At 36.3% G+C, this 17,087-nt stretch overlaps 1 protein-coding gene across 10 annotated transcripts in view; it reads right to left on the bottom strand.

Annotated features, from left to right (window-relative positions):
• CEP170 (centrosomal protein 170) overlaps positions 1–17,087 on the bottom strand; it is a 95,672-nt gene that overhangs the window by 22,332 nt on the left and 56,253 nt on the right. For 8 of the 10 annotated variants that reach the window (XM_032102660.1, XM_032102655.1, XM_032102657.1 and 5 more), the window contains exons 10-12: positions 12,096–12,245; positions 5,580–5,706; positions 943–2,751 (exon numbers count right to left, since the gene is read on the bottom strand). In XM_032102660.1, the coding sequence (XP_031958551.1) occupies positions 943–2,751; positions 5,580–5,706; positions 12,096–12,245 (2,086 nt within the window). The remainder of the gene's footprint in view (positions 1–942; positions 2,752–5,579; positions 5,707–12,095; positions 12,246–17,087) is intronic. The other 2 variants (XM_032102656.1, XM_032102661.1) reach the window with 1 other exon arrangement.

Raw genomic sequence — 17,087 nt, 5'->3', positions numbered from 1 at the left:
AGCAAAATTTCAGTGTGCTGCAACACTGGAAGCTACTCTATTAACTTTATTCTTAAGACTGTAAATTGACTGCAAATATGGCAAAGTTGGTTGCATGACAATTCTAAAAGCAAGCAGACATTTATTTTAGATACTCATTCCACATGAGAGTTCACTTCTTTATAATTACCACATTTTCTTTTGATAGGTTTAATATTGCTGTTGAAAAAACCTACCACCTTTTACACTGCTTGCACTAAGAATGTTATGTTCACTTCTAACAGAATAGTAGGTTAAAATTCGTAGATTGCATGGATTTTTCCTTCCACACATAAGACAAGGTGGAGTAACCACCACACCAAAGAAATCGACACGATTTGGAAATCATGATGAAATCATAAATTACCATGATTTGGAACAGAGAATGGGAAATAATCCAAGATAAGGCAAACCCTTTAATAGAAATTACTTTATGATATTTAGTTAGGTAGTACATAGTTTTTCAATTCATTACTTCAATGTTATTATTCTTATCAAAAAAATATACAATTGCCTATTTACAAGCCTACCTTATAAATAAATATTATATCTTCTATGTAGTAAAATGTGTTGCTGACCTTCTGAACTTCTATTACCATGACTTGAGCAAAGAGATCTTGGCTCTGTTTCTGCGCTAAAGCAAATGACTGCTGACACATCTGACTGTTCCAATGCAGCTCTGTTTTACTAGTTTTAAGATGAAAACATATCCAAAGAGTTAAAGGATAACAATTTCTTGTCTTTATGATTTTAAGTGAGAAACCTCCACAAGACTTGCCATGGAAGCCTCTTACTCCAAAGAAAAAGACTGCATCAACTAAAACTCAACATTTTCATAAGAGTTCTTTCTCAAACAATTTTAAAAAATCCACATGTTAAAAACATCTAGTATTGTATAAAATTATTTCAAATAATCGCACATACCTGAGGGAGAATTATGAGCCGAAGCCAAGGATTTGGATTTTGAATCTGAAAGTCGAGAAATGCTATTGGCTCGAGTTCTAGCAGAAACTTTAGTGCTATCTCCTCCTGAGAGCAACCTTGAGCCACTTCTGATAATTGCTTCTGGGGTCCGAGATGAGGCAGTGCTTCTGGTTATTGTTGCTTCAGAATCACTACGTGCTGATAAAGAGCCAAGTCGAGTTCTGCGAGGTTGAGCAAGTAAGTCTATTCTGGAAATATTTCTCCTCCCTGACGGAGGTTTTGATGTAGAACTTGTAGTGGACACTTCAGAAGCTACTGAAGCCTTATCAGCATCAGCAAGCTCGCTGTCTGAGACTTCACCAAGGCGTGCTCTGCGCAAGAGAGAAGTCCTTGTGGGACGAGGTCTTGGAAGAGTGGTAGATTTACTAGATTGCCCAAGTCCAACAGGAGAGGATTTTGATTTAGCTGACTTTCCTTCCATCTTGGAATGTAAAAGTTCATCTGCTGACGCAAAAGGAACTCTTCCATGTGATTTGCCAGAGTAGTTTTCCTGGTCAGATGACAGGATATCAGAAATGGCAGAATGAGGTACACTGGATGTTTGGTCGTCATCTGTTAAATCTACTGATGGTTGTCTCATTCTTCCACTGGACTGCACAGTTTTGCGAGCGTCAGCTCTAGACCCACCGTCTGAAGATCGACTCTTCGTTTTCTTTTCCATCTTTTCTCTGGCACTCGTAGAAGATTTTAAAACATCCTTTGAAGGGGAACCAGTGGAACATCTATCTTTATATAAGGTTGTAAAGCTCTTCCGCTTCTGTGTGGATTTTCTTTCAGTGTCACCAGTAACAAGACTGATTGTGCTGGCTGTATCGACATCTGATTCTGGTGATATGGAATTATCTCTGTTATAACTAGGAGTGTCAGGACCTTCATCAGTTTTATTTTCTTCACGCAATTTAGCTTCAAGGAAAGCCATTACAGCTTCTGTGTCTTTCAAAATGAGTGTTGTATCTATACTGGAATCAGTGTCCATCGAATCACTTCTGTCACGTAACCTGTTTGCAGATACTAAAGGGGCAGCAGAACCACTTTGCTTATTAATGTGAGGAATAAGTTCTATAGGTATATTTGTGCTAGGCTTATCTATAGTAAAGCTACCTTGCCTCACTAATGGTTTTGAAGATTCCTTTTTTTCTCCTCCAAGTATTTTAGGACTTTGTCCTCTAATGATTTCCTCATTTTTCCTTCTTTTTCCCTCGGTCTGCACCAACTTAATTTCTGCTTTATCTGTAACATGTCCAGGAGCATTGTCTTGATTATCCAAAGTTTTGGGTGACATAACAATCTCTTCCCTACCTTTCTCAACCTGGATTGCAGCAGATTTTGTAGAGGATAATTTTGAGGGTGTCCAGTGTGCTTGCTCCTTTCTTTCTTGTTGTTGAATTTTTGCTAAAGCTTGTTTCACCACAGAAGTTTCTCTGCCAATTTCAACTCTCTCTTTGCTAGAAGAGCTGGGAAAAGAAAACACTTTGTCTCCAGTAGCTTTAGGTGAAAGACCATTCATTGTTCTGCTTGACTTAGCATCTGAGGCACGAGCTGGAGTTTCTTTCTCCTGAAGTTCAGTGTCTTGCTTTTCACCTATTTCTGACCTCTGATGAGATACAGTTTTTGTTTTTGAGTTTTCATTCACTTTCTCCTCTATGGGAAGCTGTGGAAGTGTCCTCCTCTTTCGCTCACCTTGGCTGGTCATAGAAGCAGCTGAACCAGCACTTCTAACAGAAATACCAGACTCACTGATGTCTGTGTCTAAAAATGAGAGAGAAAGAAATATTTGAGAAGACATTCAACAGCACGGCAAATAGAAAAATTAAATGTTTAAGACTGTGTAAGGCTAATACAACATAAAACAGAACTGAAAAAGTCATCAGTCCATCCTGCTGTTCTATGGCAATATCAATTATACTTAGACAAGTATAGGCTGAAAACATTTAATGAACTTTTTCAGCCAGCTGCATCACATATACAAAGTTTTTACAATCTCACAGTAGGGTAAAATAGGTAAGAAGTCACTGTTACATCGATCAGCACACCATTACAACAAGAAGTGGAAAGTAAGTCTTAAATTCCTAAACACCTTTATGACCAGATTTCAAAACTACTAAAAAGAGTAAGATGTTCCTTCTTCCTTCCTAGTTGCCTGTTCCACAGCTCGAGGTCTGCCTCATGGACAGACTACAGCCTCTCTGTGCGAGAGCTCGCCACACTCGGGCAAGAATCTGCAGTGCTGGGAGACACTTTTCAGCAATATTGAAAAGCCCCACGCATGAACAAAGAACTTACTATGGCTGAGAAAGCAAAAATAATGTTTTCATCCCAAACAGGACACTGTAGTATAAAAATGTATAGAAAATGTATACAAAGCATCAAAAGAATGCAGTACTACTGCTAAAGCACTTTCATTGAATTCTTATTGCACACAGAAAGCTCCTTAGGTCGAAAAACATGGCCATCCTATGGACTGTTGCAAGGAATAACTGCTTTAGAAACCAAACTTTATTTTTCCACAGTGATGATGAGTGTGCCCTCCTTGCTCGTTTAACAAACACAGCAGTTGTGCTGTCAGAAACAAGCCTTTATTACACAAAGGTGATATAAATTGCTCTATGAATTGCTCTGCCTTTGAATATTTGGATAGAAAAATTCTTTTTGCAGTTCATTTGTCAGCTGTCGCAATATAATGTGACACACTTAGTAACACACAGCTGTCTATTTCCTTTTTGCCAGGAGAGATCTATAAACAACTGTTCTGCACACCCTGGTGGGATTCTCCTATCACGGCTTGCCACCAACATTGGTTGCTCCAGGAATATAAACTGGAGTATAGGGTTTCTCTCTCTGCAAGAATCTTCCAAGCAATTAATTGAATATCAACAACCATGCTGTATGTACACCTGCTACTTTCTATCCATGCTCTTCAATCTATCTTTTCTCTTTGCAGTGTCACACCTTTGATGAAGAATGCAAAAGGGACTCACAGGTTTTTTTTCTATAATCTATGTTAAGACACTGATCTGAGAAGCAGTTAAGTACCTCTGAAATCTAAGAAAGGTTTTCTAATTCCAGGATTTTTTTTCCTTGAAAATTATGAACCAAATTGAAGGTTTAATGAAAATCAATATGACTGCCCTCTGTGAAGATTGACTTCTCTCAGACATACCTACCAGGTCAAATATTTTATACATGTATAAGCATGTAACTTGCTTCTTGGTGAATTTCAAACAGCCTTTAGTAAAAAAAAAGGCCTGGCATTGTTCAGCATCCTATTTGGCTACATTTTGTTATGTGAAGTTTAAATACTAAGATTTCTAAAGAAGATACAGGCATCTAAGTCAACAAGACATATTTTGTGAGTTGGTTTTTAGATGTATAAACCAAATTTTTTTTTTATTACACCTTTGGTGCTTGAATGCTTTAGTTCCCTTTTAGTATTTTAGAATTCTTGCAGTATGGGTATGCACTACACAGTAGTTGCTTCACTTTATCTCTTATCTTAGTTCCTATAATGGTAAAAGAAGCCTTTATCTCTCCAAAGAAGATCGTAGGCAGTACCTCATCTGAAAGTGACCGTTTAAAACAATACAGAAAACAAAAGACCACCAAAGCTCCCAGTTAACCACCCAAAGGATCAGTCTCAATAGCTATGATTTTAAGTGCCTGGTATGTACACACACAATCCTTTCAAACAGTGAAAAATTTGCTCTTGTTTTCCATTATCCTGTGTATATTGGATAATTTAATTTTTCCCCTTTCCATCTCCTTTGACTTTTAGTATCCTAGACAAAGTTCTATGCTTATGACGGGAGGAAAAGCTACAAAAGAAGCAGCAGTCACTGGTAAGAATTCTTTCATGCAATGATGCAGAAGTTTGCATTATCCAACATCAAAAGCAAAACTTCTTTGTAAAACTTCTCCCAAAGGCGTTCACAACCTTTAAAGTGAAATTGGTGGGAAGAAAAAAGCAGAAAAGCAGCAAGGTAACTAAGTAATTTATAGTCAAGAGTGCAGATGATAACGAATAAACCATTTAAGAACCAGAAATGTGAATTATTGAACTATGGAGGAACATAGCCTGAACATCTGGCCCTCACAAGAAAGAGAGATAAAGTTGTTCATTGCTAAGGAGAAGGTTTCAGGGTTTTTCAAGAAATATGAAAGGTTTTCTGTATTTCCAAGATAAGGAAGGGTGCTATGCTTCAGCTGAAGTCTCTCAGGTTGGATTGTTTACTAATCATTACACTGAAGTCCAATTTAGACTAATAAAGATGTAAGGAAAGAAACATACTATGCAGACCAACCCAAACTGCATTTAAGTGAAAGTTTCTCTAATATTAAACTTTTTATGAACTCTCCTGTTTTAGTAACATTCAGTGTAATATTGGCACTCAATTGCCACACTAGACACCACTACTGCTGAGCTTGTTTTTACACTGTTTCTGCTCAATGAAACAGAATTTTATGTGAAAATGAGGCATTAGGAGTAAAAAAGCTGACCAAGTACAGTACATAATCATTCTTTTCTCCCTTTCACAGGTTTTTTCAGCATAAATTATGATAACAAGAAAAGTTTTTAATACCATTTTCTAATGGAGCAGGCACTGAAGACTCCAGTCTCATGTCATCTTGGTCATGACGTGTGTGATTAGCAGCCAAACTGGCCCACTGCGATACCCAACGTTTACCTCCAGGGTTAGTAGCACCTTCCTAAGACAGAAAAAAAAAGCAGAAGAAAAATTATAACTGTTTGATAAAAAGCATGCCACCTTTCCAGGTTTTTCCTGAATAGGTATGTCAGACACTATTTTCCTGGAAGCTGAAAAAATAGTTTACCTCAATAAATTTTAGAGTCCCCAGCTCTACAATGGCAAACAAACAAACAAAACCTATAGAGCTGCAGAATCAGTACCAAAGAAACAACAATTCCTAGTGCAGTGAACTTTCAAACATCAGAACCTATATAAACTTTATCAGAACATGTGCTAGTTCTAAGGTCAGGTTATTTCAGTCCTCAGCTCAGAAGTGCAGGAGAAGAATGTGGGGTGTGCTAAAAAATTTAGAATGTGCTTCAGGAAGACAAAAGAGCGACATTTTACCACTTTAGAAGACCGTCTTGTCCAGATGAAATACTGTATTTACTTCGTTACAGAAAGACTACCTTAAGGACTGAAAGAGTAAGATAACTTATGATGGAAAGGAAAGGAAGCTCAGATTATTTGTTTGGCCTAAACAAAAAAAGAAGCAAAGATTAGTTTTAAACCATCCAACTAAGTAACAGTGAAGTCAACGTCATCAGTATTTTACAATTTTTTTGCAGCTAAACCAGAAAGGAAATTAATTTAGTTTCCTGATGGCAAGCCTTTTGAAATCTTGAAAATTTTTAAAATGTAAGAAAAGCATAGAATTAAACCATCTTCTTGTGTTACTACAGCATATTTTTTAAAAACCTGATTTCTAAATACAGTGCAATGTTACTGTCATATCAAATATATTACAGTCTCTCTTGCTTACATCTCCGAAAAATATCACCAGCTCTGCTGCATCTTCAAATCTTCACACACTATTCAAAATGCTGGTTTTTGCCTAATGCCTTGACCACTCTTGGGTTCTAGTCTTTCACCAGGAAACAACACTATACATTTTTTAAAATTCATTTAGCAGAAATAGAATGGTGAACAATGTCACCTATTATATGACAACTTCTTTTAAATTAAAAGTTACTCAGACATTTGAAAAGCTTGAATTTATGATCTTGAACTTCTCCTGATTAATGCAAACAAGTGCACTGTAACAAATCTCTTCCGGAATATCATGAATGTAGTAAATCAGAGATGCAGCAGGTAATTTGTTTGAACTGCTATACAAATTTCAAAATTCAAATATTTTGAATTTATTTTTTAGAATCAAAATGTAATAAAATTCAAGTCTAACAACAGCAAAGGAAGGCAATTCAATGCTTCTGTTACTTATGAGCATTTCTGAAGACAATGCAAGGTGCTAGTAAGAATATTACAAAAAACACACAGCATTTATGAACTGACAACTACTGAACCCTCATTTTTCTTTCCTATCACTAAACTTTCCTTTCCTGTCTGTACCAGCGAACTTCTATCTAATAAAACAACTAATTATAGTCAAATCCAAACATGATAGACGTCCCAATCACCTTTGCTACTTCTGCACCACCTAACCAATTACAGAGATACAGGTATGTGTCAGAAATCTGAATTCTACTTCACAGTGGAGAAACATATTAAGACTTTGCAGATTAACTGCAGCAAAGCAAAATGATAAAATTATTTTTCTCTGAATGTAATTACACTGCCAAAAAATGGTTTCTACATAACAGTGAAAGTAAATGTGTGCTTTGCCAGCTCTGTGTATACAAGCACAAACAACAACAAAAATATGCAGCTTCTTTTCATAGTAGTTTAAGCACACCCAGAAGGTGCAAGGTTTATAAAACATGTATCTAAAAAGTCACATTCAGTTATCCCAATGTTCTTCCTATAATCCATATCAATTTGCATCTTACAGGCTCTCAAGATGATGCCTTGAGGTAGCCACTTAAAAACGGAGGCTAGACAAAAATGAGAGAATAAAAGTAGGTATTTATTTGAAGGGCCTTCAAAGGTACACCCTGAGCAGTCTAAAGGCTATAGCCAAGATGGACCCTGGGTCACGGGTTCTTCACACTTTTATAGGTTTGGTCCATTTGTATATTAGGGTTAATTCTCCATTATGACTTCAATTAAATGTAATTATCCCAAGTTTGCCCCTCCTCTCAAGGCTTTAGCTCACACATTTTGGGGCCTGGGACAATCTAGGTGTCCTTGGAGAGCAAACCAAGACAGGTTTGTTATGTCTAATTAGCATAAGAGAACAGCAGGCCACATGACACTCCAGAGTTACACACTAGGCAGTACAGGATTTGAAAAATATAAAAGTTAAAACCTAAGGCATCAAAGAAAGCAATTCTTCAAATCTTCTCTTGAATACCAGGAAGAATTTCCTTGTCTTTCAGAAAAGCTGGGTTTACCTATAAGATACCAGCCTTTTACCTTCATGTTAAATCTGCTTTCTCTTATGCTTATCACACATACGAAGTCAATAGGAGTAATAACTCTTCGGAAAATGTACCAAAGGATTTCTGTGGGCTTATGATTCAGCCTGAAGATTTAGGGCTTCAGGCCCCACATCTGAAAAAAATCCACAGTGCACACACATTACACCTGAAAGCATCTCCAGTTCTTGGCATTTCAGAGCAGAATAACAGGTTTTTTAAAATAAATTTCAACAAGGTGAATAAAAGTAATAAAAAAATAAAAATGTCTTTTCAGAAACCTAACTCCAGTCAGTTCAAGTTGTAAGAAAAATATTATGTCATCTTTTCATAAATTGCTGTCTTGAAAGCAGTTCTTCCCTCCTCACGCTACCTGCTTCAGAACCATATTCCTCCAGGGTGATGATCATTTTACAGATTTCCATACATTATTTATTTACAGCCAATGTCTTCAAGTTATTCCTGGAACAACACTGACACGTATCTTAAACAGTTCTTTTTTTCTTCTGTTATACTTACTCCCTTTATACATGAAAACCCAGCAATTGTACCCATCTCAGCTATTACTTTGAGAGACAAATTGAACAACATTGTTAGGTAAATCTCCATTTCCATAACAACCTGAGTAGACTTCTTTGTACCTTCTCTAGACTTGTAACCACCCTTCCTGACCAAGAGTGGTAACAATTCTAGTGCTACTATTACAGGGGAAGCTTCACTGTGGGGACACTGCCCTTTTCTGCTGATAATACATCTCCTGGGTATCCAAGGGCCCTATTTGCCTTTTCACAACCCTATGATATTGGTGATACATCAGCCTACATTTCAGTATAGCATCTAAGTTCAAATGAAAAGTAAGTATCAAACTTCAAACTAAATGGATTGTTCTACAGGATAGGAAATTACAGTAATTTGAGAGCACAAACAAAAGGAAAATACAGCCTCTAAATACTCCACTTCTAAGAAGCAATGTAGCAAATATTTACATGAATGAAATTATTAAATATTCAGAATGTCACTAGTATTATTCATCCGATCTTCAGTGGGAAAGACATAAAGTAGGCATTCAAAACAGCAAAAAGAACATTGTAGTCAATGGCACTGATTACCCCGAAGATGAAGAACCAGGTTTCTGAGCTTTAGTCTTATAAAAATTTTAAAAAACCCAAACAAACCCCAAACCAACCAAAACCCAGAAGATATCAAACACTGTGTTGATAAACCATTATTTAAGAATTGTGTTTAGCACAGACAACTGACCACTGAAAATTAAATGGAAACTGGATGGATAAATTATAGCCCAATGTCTGCAGTTTTTTATTAACCAAGCTCATATGGTCAGAACAAGTAATAATAATAACAACAATAATAATATTCTCTTTGTTCTCTATTTACTGATTTTTTGTTCTTAAATCACACTTACCTTGGTTGGGAAGTGGCAGCTTATAATATAGAAAATCAAAGACATTGAAATATTTTAACTAGATGGATTTAGTATTTTCATTGCCTATATGTAATCATTGAGAAGGCAAGAACCAGTGCACTCAGGCTCAATCCAGCTCTGTCAAGACACTCACTCTGCGCTTTATTTTATTTCTGACACACACTACTCCAAAGTACTTAAAGACTGTTGTATCAAAGAAAAAGCCGAGAATTTCTTTAACAAGAAAAGCATTTCCAAGCATTTCATTCATGCTTCACAAGCCCTGTACGGCTAAGATATTTAAGTTCAGAATAAGCTTTCAACCCCCAAAGTGACTCCAGATGACCCTGTTCTGCCTTGGCAGTGGCGTTGGTCTCCAGAGGTGTCTTCCAACACAAACTATTCTGTGATTCTGTAAAACTGTTTTTATAAAATCTTTGTAATTTCCCAGGCCATCTTTTCCGTCTTCTTGAACAGAAGTATCTTAGATTTTTCTTCTTTGCTTTTTCTATGCCAATCATGTTCTGAATTCACCTCATTCTGCTAAATCATCTACAGGAATAACTGTGATGAACACCTGGAATAAGGCCCACCCACAATCTGAGTGGATGCAAAACTGGAACTCTGAGCTACCCTGATGTTACCTGACTATTTAGCCAAGATCTTCAATAAGGTTTATAAACTTATGATCTGCAGCTCAGTAATGCAGTAAGTCTTCCAAAACCCGCAAGCAGAAAAGTTTGTATATGAGAAATCAAACACATTTGCCTCTCCCTTTCCTACTGACAAAACAAACTGAGTGCAAGTTTTGGTAATAAGACTTTAAATGTAACAATCTTCTCTCATTAGTTATACTCATGATTGTTTTCCCATTATTTCCCTATAAAACATACCTCACATTTTCTGAACTAGCTTCTCTGTTACTTCTACATATCAACCAACTTCGACTTTTGACTTTCTCTAGTAAGCTTTCTTCCACCTTCATCTGTCCTCAACTCTTCTCACACTAATCCTTTATCCATGTTGCTTGTCACTTTTGCTCCTTGACTTACCGAATAATTTTCATTTTTTCCCCTATCATCATGCCTTGTAATAATATTTTAAATTATGCTAATAACCTTTTCTCTCCCACTATATAAAGAGCTTTTAATGCAGCAAAGCAGTCACAGTAATAAAACAGCATAATTCTTGTAATTTCAACCTAAATCAAAGTGAGTTTTACTTTGCCATTGCCAGAAGGTTCCTTAGACCTGCCGTATGATTGCAGGAGGAGTCTCAGTCTTGTAAAAACAAAGCCTTTTATTTGCAAAACTGACACCTGAAAAGACCAATTATGTTCATAAAATAAATCACGTATTCTTCTTCTGCTTATGGAATTATAAAAGTGGAAAAATATCAATATTCTTGAAAACTTATAGGGCATGAAAGAGCTGAGTGCTGCAAAAGGCCTAAAAAAAAAAAAAATAGAGAGAGAAATAATGGGGTTATAGATTTGTGCAAGGAAGCAAGGTGAAAAATCTTCTGCAGGATATGTCTATGCTGTGTGGCAATACTTCACTTGAAGCTGTAACCTTAGAGAAATTAGTCAAAGGTACTAATCTAGATACAGTGACATACTTAGTGTCTCAAAACTTCACAGTAGCTAAAATACAACCATGATAAAACATACCTCTAGGAGAAACAGATTTGTAAATACTAAAATCAATGTATTTGCATGGCAGGAACACTAAGCAGTACTTTAAGCTCTTGATATATTTTTAAAAAATTGCTTATTTATAAACTTTGTTAAATTACAGGATTATGCTTCAGAAACAGTTTACCAAGGGAAGTAGAAGTGTTATGTGCTTCATTACTGTTACCAGTTGATTCTGCTCCATTGTGATCCTGCTCTGTTCCAGACACATTTCAACCCAGTTTATCCATCACAGTGATATCAGAATGTCTCCCAAGATTTCAATATGAAATATGATCAATATCTAGCTTGTGTACGTGTTCTAAGTCATATATAAAGCCAGGCATTTTCCTCTGTTAAATCTTTCACCAACTGATTAAGTCATCCTGCATCTGAATGAACTAATGTAAGTGACTTGTGTGGAGTGGCACCTCACTGGAGAACTTAAACTGCAAATGTAAAAACCTATAGTCCTCTGGCTTCAGAGAAAAAATCTGAAAAGTATTATCCACCATTTTTTTTCCCTAGCTGACTTTGCAACATGCATTAAATGCATACATCTTATTTCTGAATTTTAATATAGTTACTTGCTTTGGGCTATAAAACATGATCAGCTTTTCCTCTGCTGAACTTACATGACGTGTATACTGTGCAAAGTTATGTTGTTGCAAGGAAACTTCTGCTACATTTCCAATACACTGGTGTTAGTGCACATAGAAAGGTAGCCAAGTTTTAAAACACCTCTGCAATGTAATGTGCCTGTCTCTGACAGAGAAGCTTTGATAATGCAATAGAGGCCTAGGAGAAATAAAATACTTATAGATCTGAGTTAATCTTTTCCAGGCAAGATTTTGTTTCCTGTTTAACACTTATTGGTCAGTTCTTAGTGCTCTCTTTTAGTGGAAGAAAAAAGAAGACCGTCAAAAATTAAATTCTACCTCTGTGTCAAGAAATCCAGTTGTACTCAGTGGTCTTTTTTCTTCCAGCACTACTGTAGCAGAATTTATAGCCCAATCTCTTACTAAATCTTTCTGGTTCTCGTTGATAACAGGCCTATTATAATCCTGGCTGTCATCCACTCCAAATACCTGAAAATGAAACAAACCATTACATTCATTAACCCAATACCATCCTTATGCAATGTTCAATGTTAATGGATGGATGGTGGCATGCTGGATAGTGAGTATAAAGAAGTTTTACTGTATTATGCTTATCTGTCACCTTGGTGCAATATACAAATTAAACAGAAGAAACATCAACAACAATTTAAAAAAAAGTGGAAGTCTACGTCAACATTGTGAAAATTCAAGGCACTGCTAGTTGAAATGGGCAGATATGAAAAAATGACACTTTGATGAAAGGAACAAAAGATAAAAGCAAAATCACTGTAAAACCCATTTTACCAATTAAGGGAAAACCTCAATACCTAGAACCACGAATTTTTCAAATTTTTGCTATTGTCTAATGCGAATAAGAAATACAAATGCTTATTGAATAATTTCTCAAATACAAACAAAATTTCAGTTTTTCAATTGTTAGGGACTTAGCAGATGTTAAAAGTCCACCAGGTCTCATGAACCATGTTGACCCATCTCATCCAAGATGTGACCTGGCATAGTTCTTTTACTGCTTTTTCCTAATGGTGCTTATAATCTCTTCCGCTTAAGCCAGAATAATTTTCCTGTGACATTTTAAAAACATTGCTCAGAAAAAAATACTAGGAAAACATTATTACCAAGGCAATTTAGTAATAAGAACTTTAGTAGGAGAACCACCATTCTGTTGGTCAAATTTCTCATGAGCCACAGAAAACAAGGAATATGAATTGCTTTCAGAATTGATGTATGATCAAAGACATTTTAGAAAATATTTTGTATCTTGGAAACATCCAATTTATAAAATTCGCAAATTTCTGCCTATGAAATAAATTCACTACTTTACTACTAGGGACTTAGACCTTAAAAAATTACAAAACAAAATGAACCTCCCACACACATTAAAACTGTTTGCCAAAAAGTAACAGTAAACATCAAAAATTGTTTTCTTATCTTCACAGATGTTATCTTCCCGTAACAAACACTACTAGTGCAGAATAGGAAAAGGTGTACAGAATTATTTTTTCTCCAAAAGTGTACTGGAATCCAGTTTTTCACAGCAAAGCTAGAGGACTGGTTTACTACAATTCTGAACAAGGTTAGTGTCTTCAAAATGGATTCACCGCTAGATGGCCACAAACCATTACGTTGTCGGCTTCTGAGAAGCAGACAAAGGAAAAAAGAATAGTTAAGCACCCTGTCATTCAACTCCTTATGCTCTTCCAAACATACACGAAAACCTTGCTACAGCATTACTACATTTAGACCTGAGGAAATTTTATCAAATGCATTGGATTTTTATTTTGCTCTCATGAGAAAAGCCTGCTTTTTTGACATCTTAAAATTCAGGCAGTGCTCCCCAAATTTTCAATTTACACATAAATCATATCTAGAGTCTCGGGATTATTAGTTGCTTAACAGTATTTACAAAATATTTATTTTCTTTTTTTAGAAACAGAGTGCTATAACTTAAAATTTTGCTTTCATGATATACTTTTGATTTGTATGGTTGTAGCAATTTCTGAAGATGGAAACCAGTTACCACCCACTGACTCCTTTCTTTGAATATATCAGTATTCTGCAGAGACTTTTTTCTTTGTGTACCATAGTTCCATTGATTACAGAATTTTACATGTTCTTTTAAATGAAAATAAATTCTGGTATTATCATATAAGCCCCGGAAGGAAAGTATGAATTCCACACTTCCATATCTAATCAGGACAAGAGCAGCAAATTGCTGCCTGTAAATTGCTTCCTTTTATCTGACAGCACATTCATTTACCATGTCAAATTTCTTTACTTTTATCAGAAATAACGCCTCTTTCAGTCTTACCTTTTCTAGTACTGAACTCCTGTTTAAGCAAACTTGGTTATTCTTCTATTACTGAAATGACTGCAAAACCAAATTTGAATATTGTCTATTTTTTTTCTGTGAAAGGTAATATGGATATCACCAAGACCCAAGTAATAGCACTCAGAATGTTCCTTCTCTCTATACATTGTGGGTATCAGAGGAGATAAGCAAAATATTTGGGAACAGTACTACTAGAAAGAAAAGTAAAACATCTTCTTCAATAAAAGTATATTTTTGTACTACAATGTCATTCTACATTTGATGTGTGCATGTCCTAAGTTCCACTGCTATACAACTGCAAAGCTCCTCTTCTCATAAGAAGAGATGCACATAAGTGTGATGTAGCCCAAAGACTAAATTTCAGAATTGTGATATTTAAAAACCGCTTGAAAAGATTGTTACTAACACATAATTAAGAGTTTAAATACTAAAACTACCCACAAGATAAAACAACTCATGTTAAGTATTCGACAAAATTTAGATCATTACTTTCACACCTGTCACACACCTGCAGAAAAGCAATAGTATCAGAACTTCAGGATTAACCAATCCACATACTCCATTTACCAGATAAGGAGAATATATCCTCAACAGAAACAGCCATGAAAGTTTTGGCTGGAAATCATCTCTTTATCATTTAGAAAATGCAACTTTTACTTTCTGGGTTGCTACAACATGGTACGTGTGCAAAGGGGGGGCTGTTGTGACTGCAGCCTGAGTGGATAGAGACTTCTATCTTCCTACAAAGACTAGATTACATTTTTCAAGGCTTCCAATTCTTTAGATGTTTCTGTTCTTTAGGTATCTTCATGACTGCAAATTCATTTAAGGGAGGTCTAGGAGATAACTTAGTCAAACCAAGATAACTTAGAGGAAATGCTGATGAGAAATATTGCTGCACCTCTCACCTATTTAGACAAAAAGACTTAAGTTTCTTTCTGTAGAGCTTCTATTTGTCAGGAGCAACTATGAAATGTATTTTGATTAACTATGTTTTGGGGAAGAAAAAGATGAAGCCAGGTTCCACAATCAATAGAGATTTGGACACACTGAGCTGTTTGAAAAATGAGAAGCAAGCCTTTATTTTTGATAAAGGAGGTAAAATATTCTATGTATTAATCAGGACATTTTGAATGGCAAGGGAATGATGACATGCTGTAGAAAGTCAAGACCTGTCTATGAAATGTTCTCAACATAGTTTTGTTTAACCTGCAATCCAGTTGGCCTCTTAAGCAAATGGATTAACAGGTGATACAACAGACATTGTCCAACTGGGGGAGCTCAGCAGCGGCTACCAAGATGGCCAAGACTAGAGCATTTTACCTGTGGGGAGAGTCTGGGGAAGCTGGACTCGATCAGTTTGGAGATGGGAAGGCTTTGGGGTTACCTAACAGCAGCCCCTCAAGTACTATGGGGAGCATATCAAGATGACAGCCAGGCTCTTCACAGTGCTCCACTGCAGGGAGACGAGGGACAACTTATGTAAATTGAGACAGGATATAGAGAAAAGTTTTTTCACTCTGAGGACAGTCAAGCAAGCTTGCCTAGTCTCTGCCCAGGTAGGGCATGAAGACCCAAATGGATGAAGTCCTGGGCAACCTGGCTGACCTCAAAGCTTCCTTGAGCAGGGGGTTGGACTAGAGGTCTCCTTTCCAAGTCCTTTCCAGCTTATGTGATTCTGTGCTCCATAATAACAGTGATCATATGTAATAACTTAGCATTGCAGGTCTCCTAGTGAAAAGTCTTGAGAAAGCCCGAAGTATCCTAGAGCAGTAGGGAAAAGGTGAGCTCCTGGAATATACTTTCCAATTTCAAAGCAGTGAAGTAAGTCCTCCAAAGATCCCCTATGAATATTCCATTTACATTCTGCAGTTCACCCAGTAAAACAAAGGGACAAACCAGCAGGCTTAAACTATATCAAGTCTCAAAGCACTATCATGTTACTTGATGGAATGCAAACTTGCCCTGAAAAAATACAGAAGGATAAAATATGCAATAACTAATGGCAAAACAATTGTAGCTTAATGAGGATATTCACAGATTTCATCACTTTATAGCAGCAACAGTTTTTCCAATATTCTGAGAATATAACCCTATCTACATTAACCAGTAACTGTTAAAATTCTTCATCCAACCAAATCCAAGAATTAAAAAAGTCTATCTAACACAATAAAAGCAAGGTGCAACTCTTGTAAGAGGTACTGGCATATTTTTGGAGACAGCATGAGTTCCGGGACCAAGCCTGAGCACATGCCTTGTTCTCTTTGGCAAGGGCTAATTTTGTAGAAAGCAGAGTACTCTCTTTGGGCAGGTCATATACACTTCCCTGTGACAACAGCTCATGACTCACCTGCTCATCATCATAGCTGCAACACAGCTCTAGCACAAGCTAGCTTTAGTGATCAGGAATTGGTCTTGTTCACTCTCCCTTCTCCTGCCCCAAAGTAGAAGAATTAATATTTTTTGTAGCACAGAAGAAAGGTGAACATAATGACTATAGAATAAACTATCGAGATGATTCTTTAAAACCACAGAAGTCAGTTTTCTTTCTTGATATGTGCAATACTTTCAAGAAATTAAAATAAAAACTCATCAGAAAAAAATAATGGCAACAGAAACCATTATCTTCTGAATCAAAGGGAAGACAATGGTTTGCTAAACCCATCCCACCCCTACCCACAACCCTCATCTGATGTTCTCCGTATGTGCTTTTCATAAACTTTAAAGTTCTCGACCAAGAAAAAAACTTTTTCCAGTTGTATCTCATTTAGATGCTTTTCAAAGTTCATAATACCTGGACTTTATATCTGCTTTACCTTTAAACTATACCATGGCGTAAGACGATCACACTGCAGTTCTACAATACTGTAACTATTCAGTATTTAATGACCACAGAGCTAGTTCTTCATCCAAATCATTACTGAAGATACTAATATAAATGGAAAAAAAGTGTAATTTGAGACTTTTAATAGATCTGTTCA

Source organism: Corvus moneduloides, chromosome 3 (assembly GCF_009650955.1).
Source record: "Corvus moneduloides isolate bCorMon1 chromosome 3, bCorMon1.pri, whole genome shotgun sequence".
Classification (NCBI taxonomy): Eukaryota; Metazoa; Chordata; class Aves; order Passeriformes; family Corvidae; genus Corvus; species Corvus moneduloides.
This window is presented reverse-complemented; position numbering and strand designations above follow the sequence as displayed.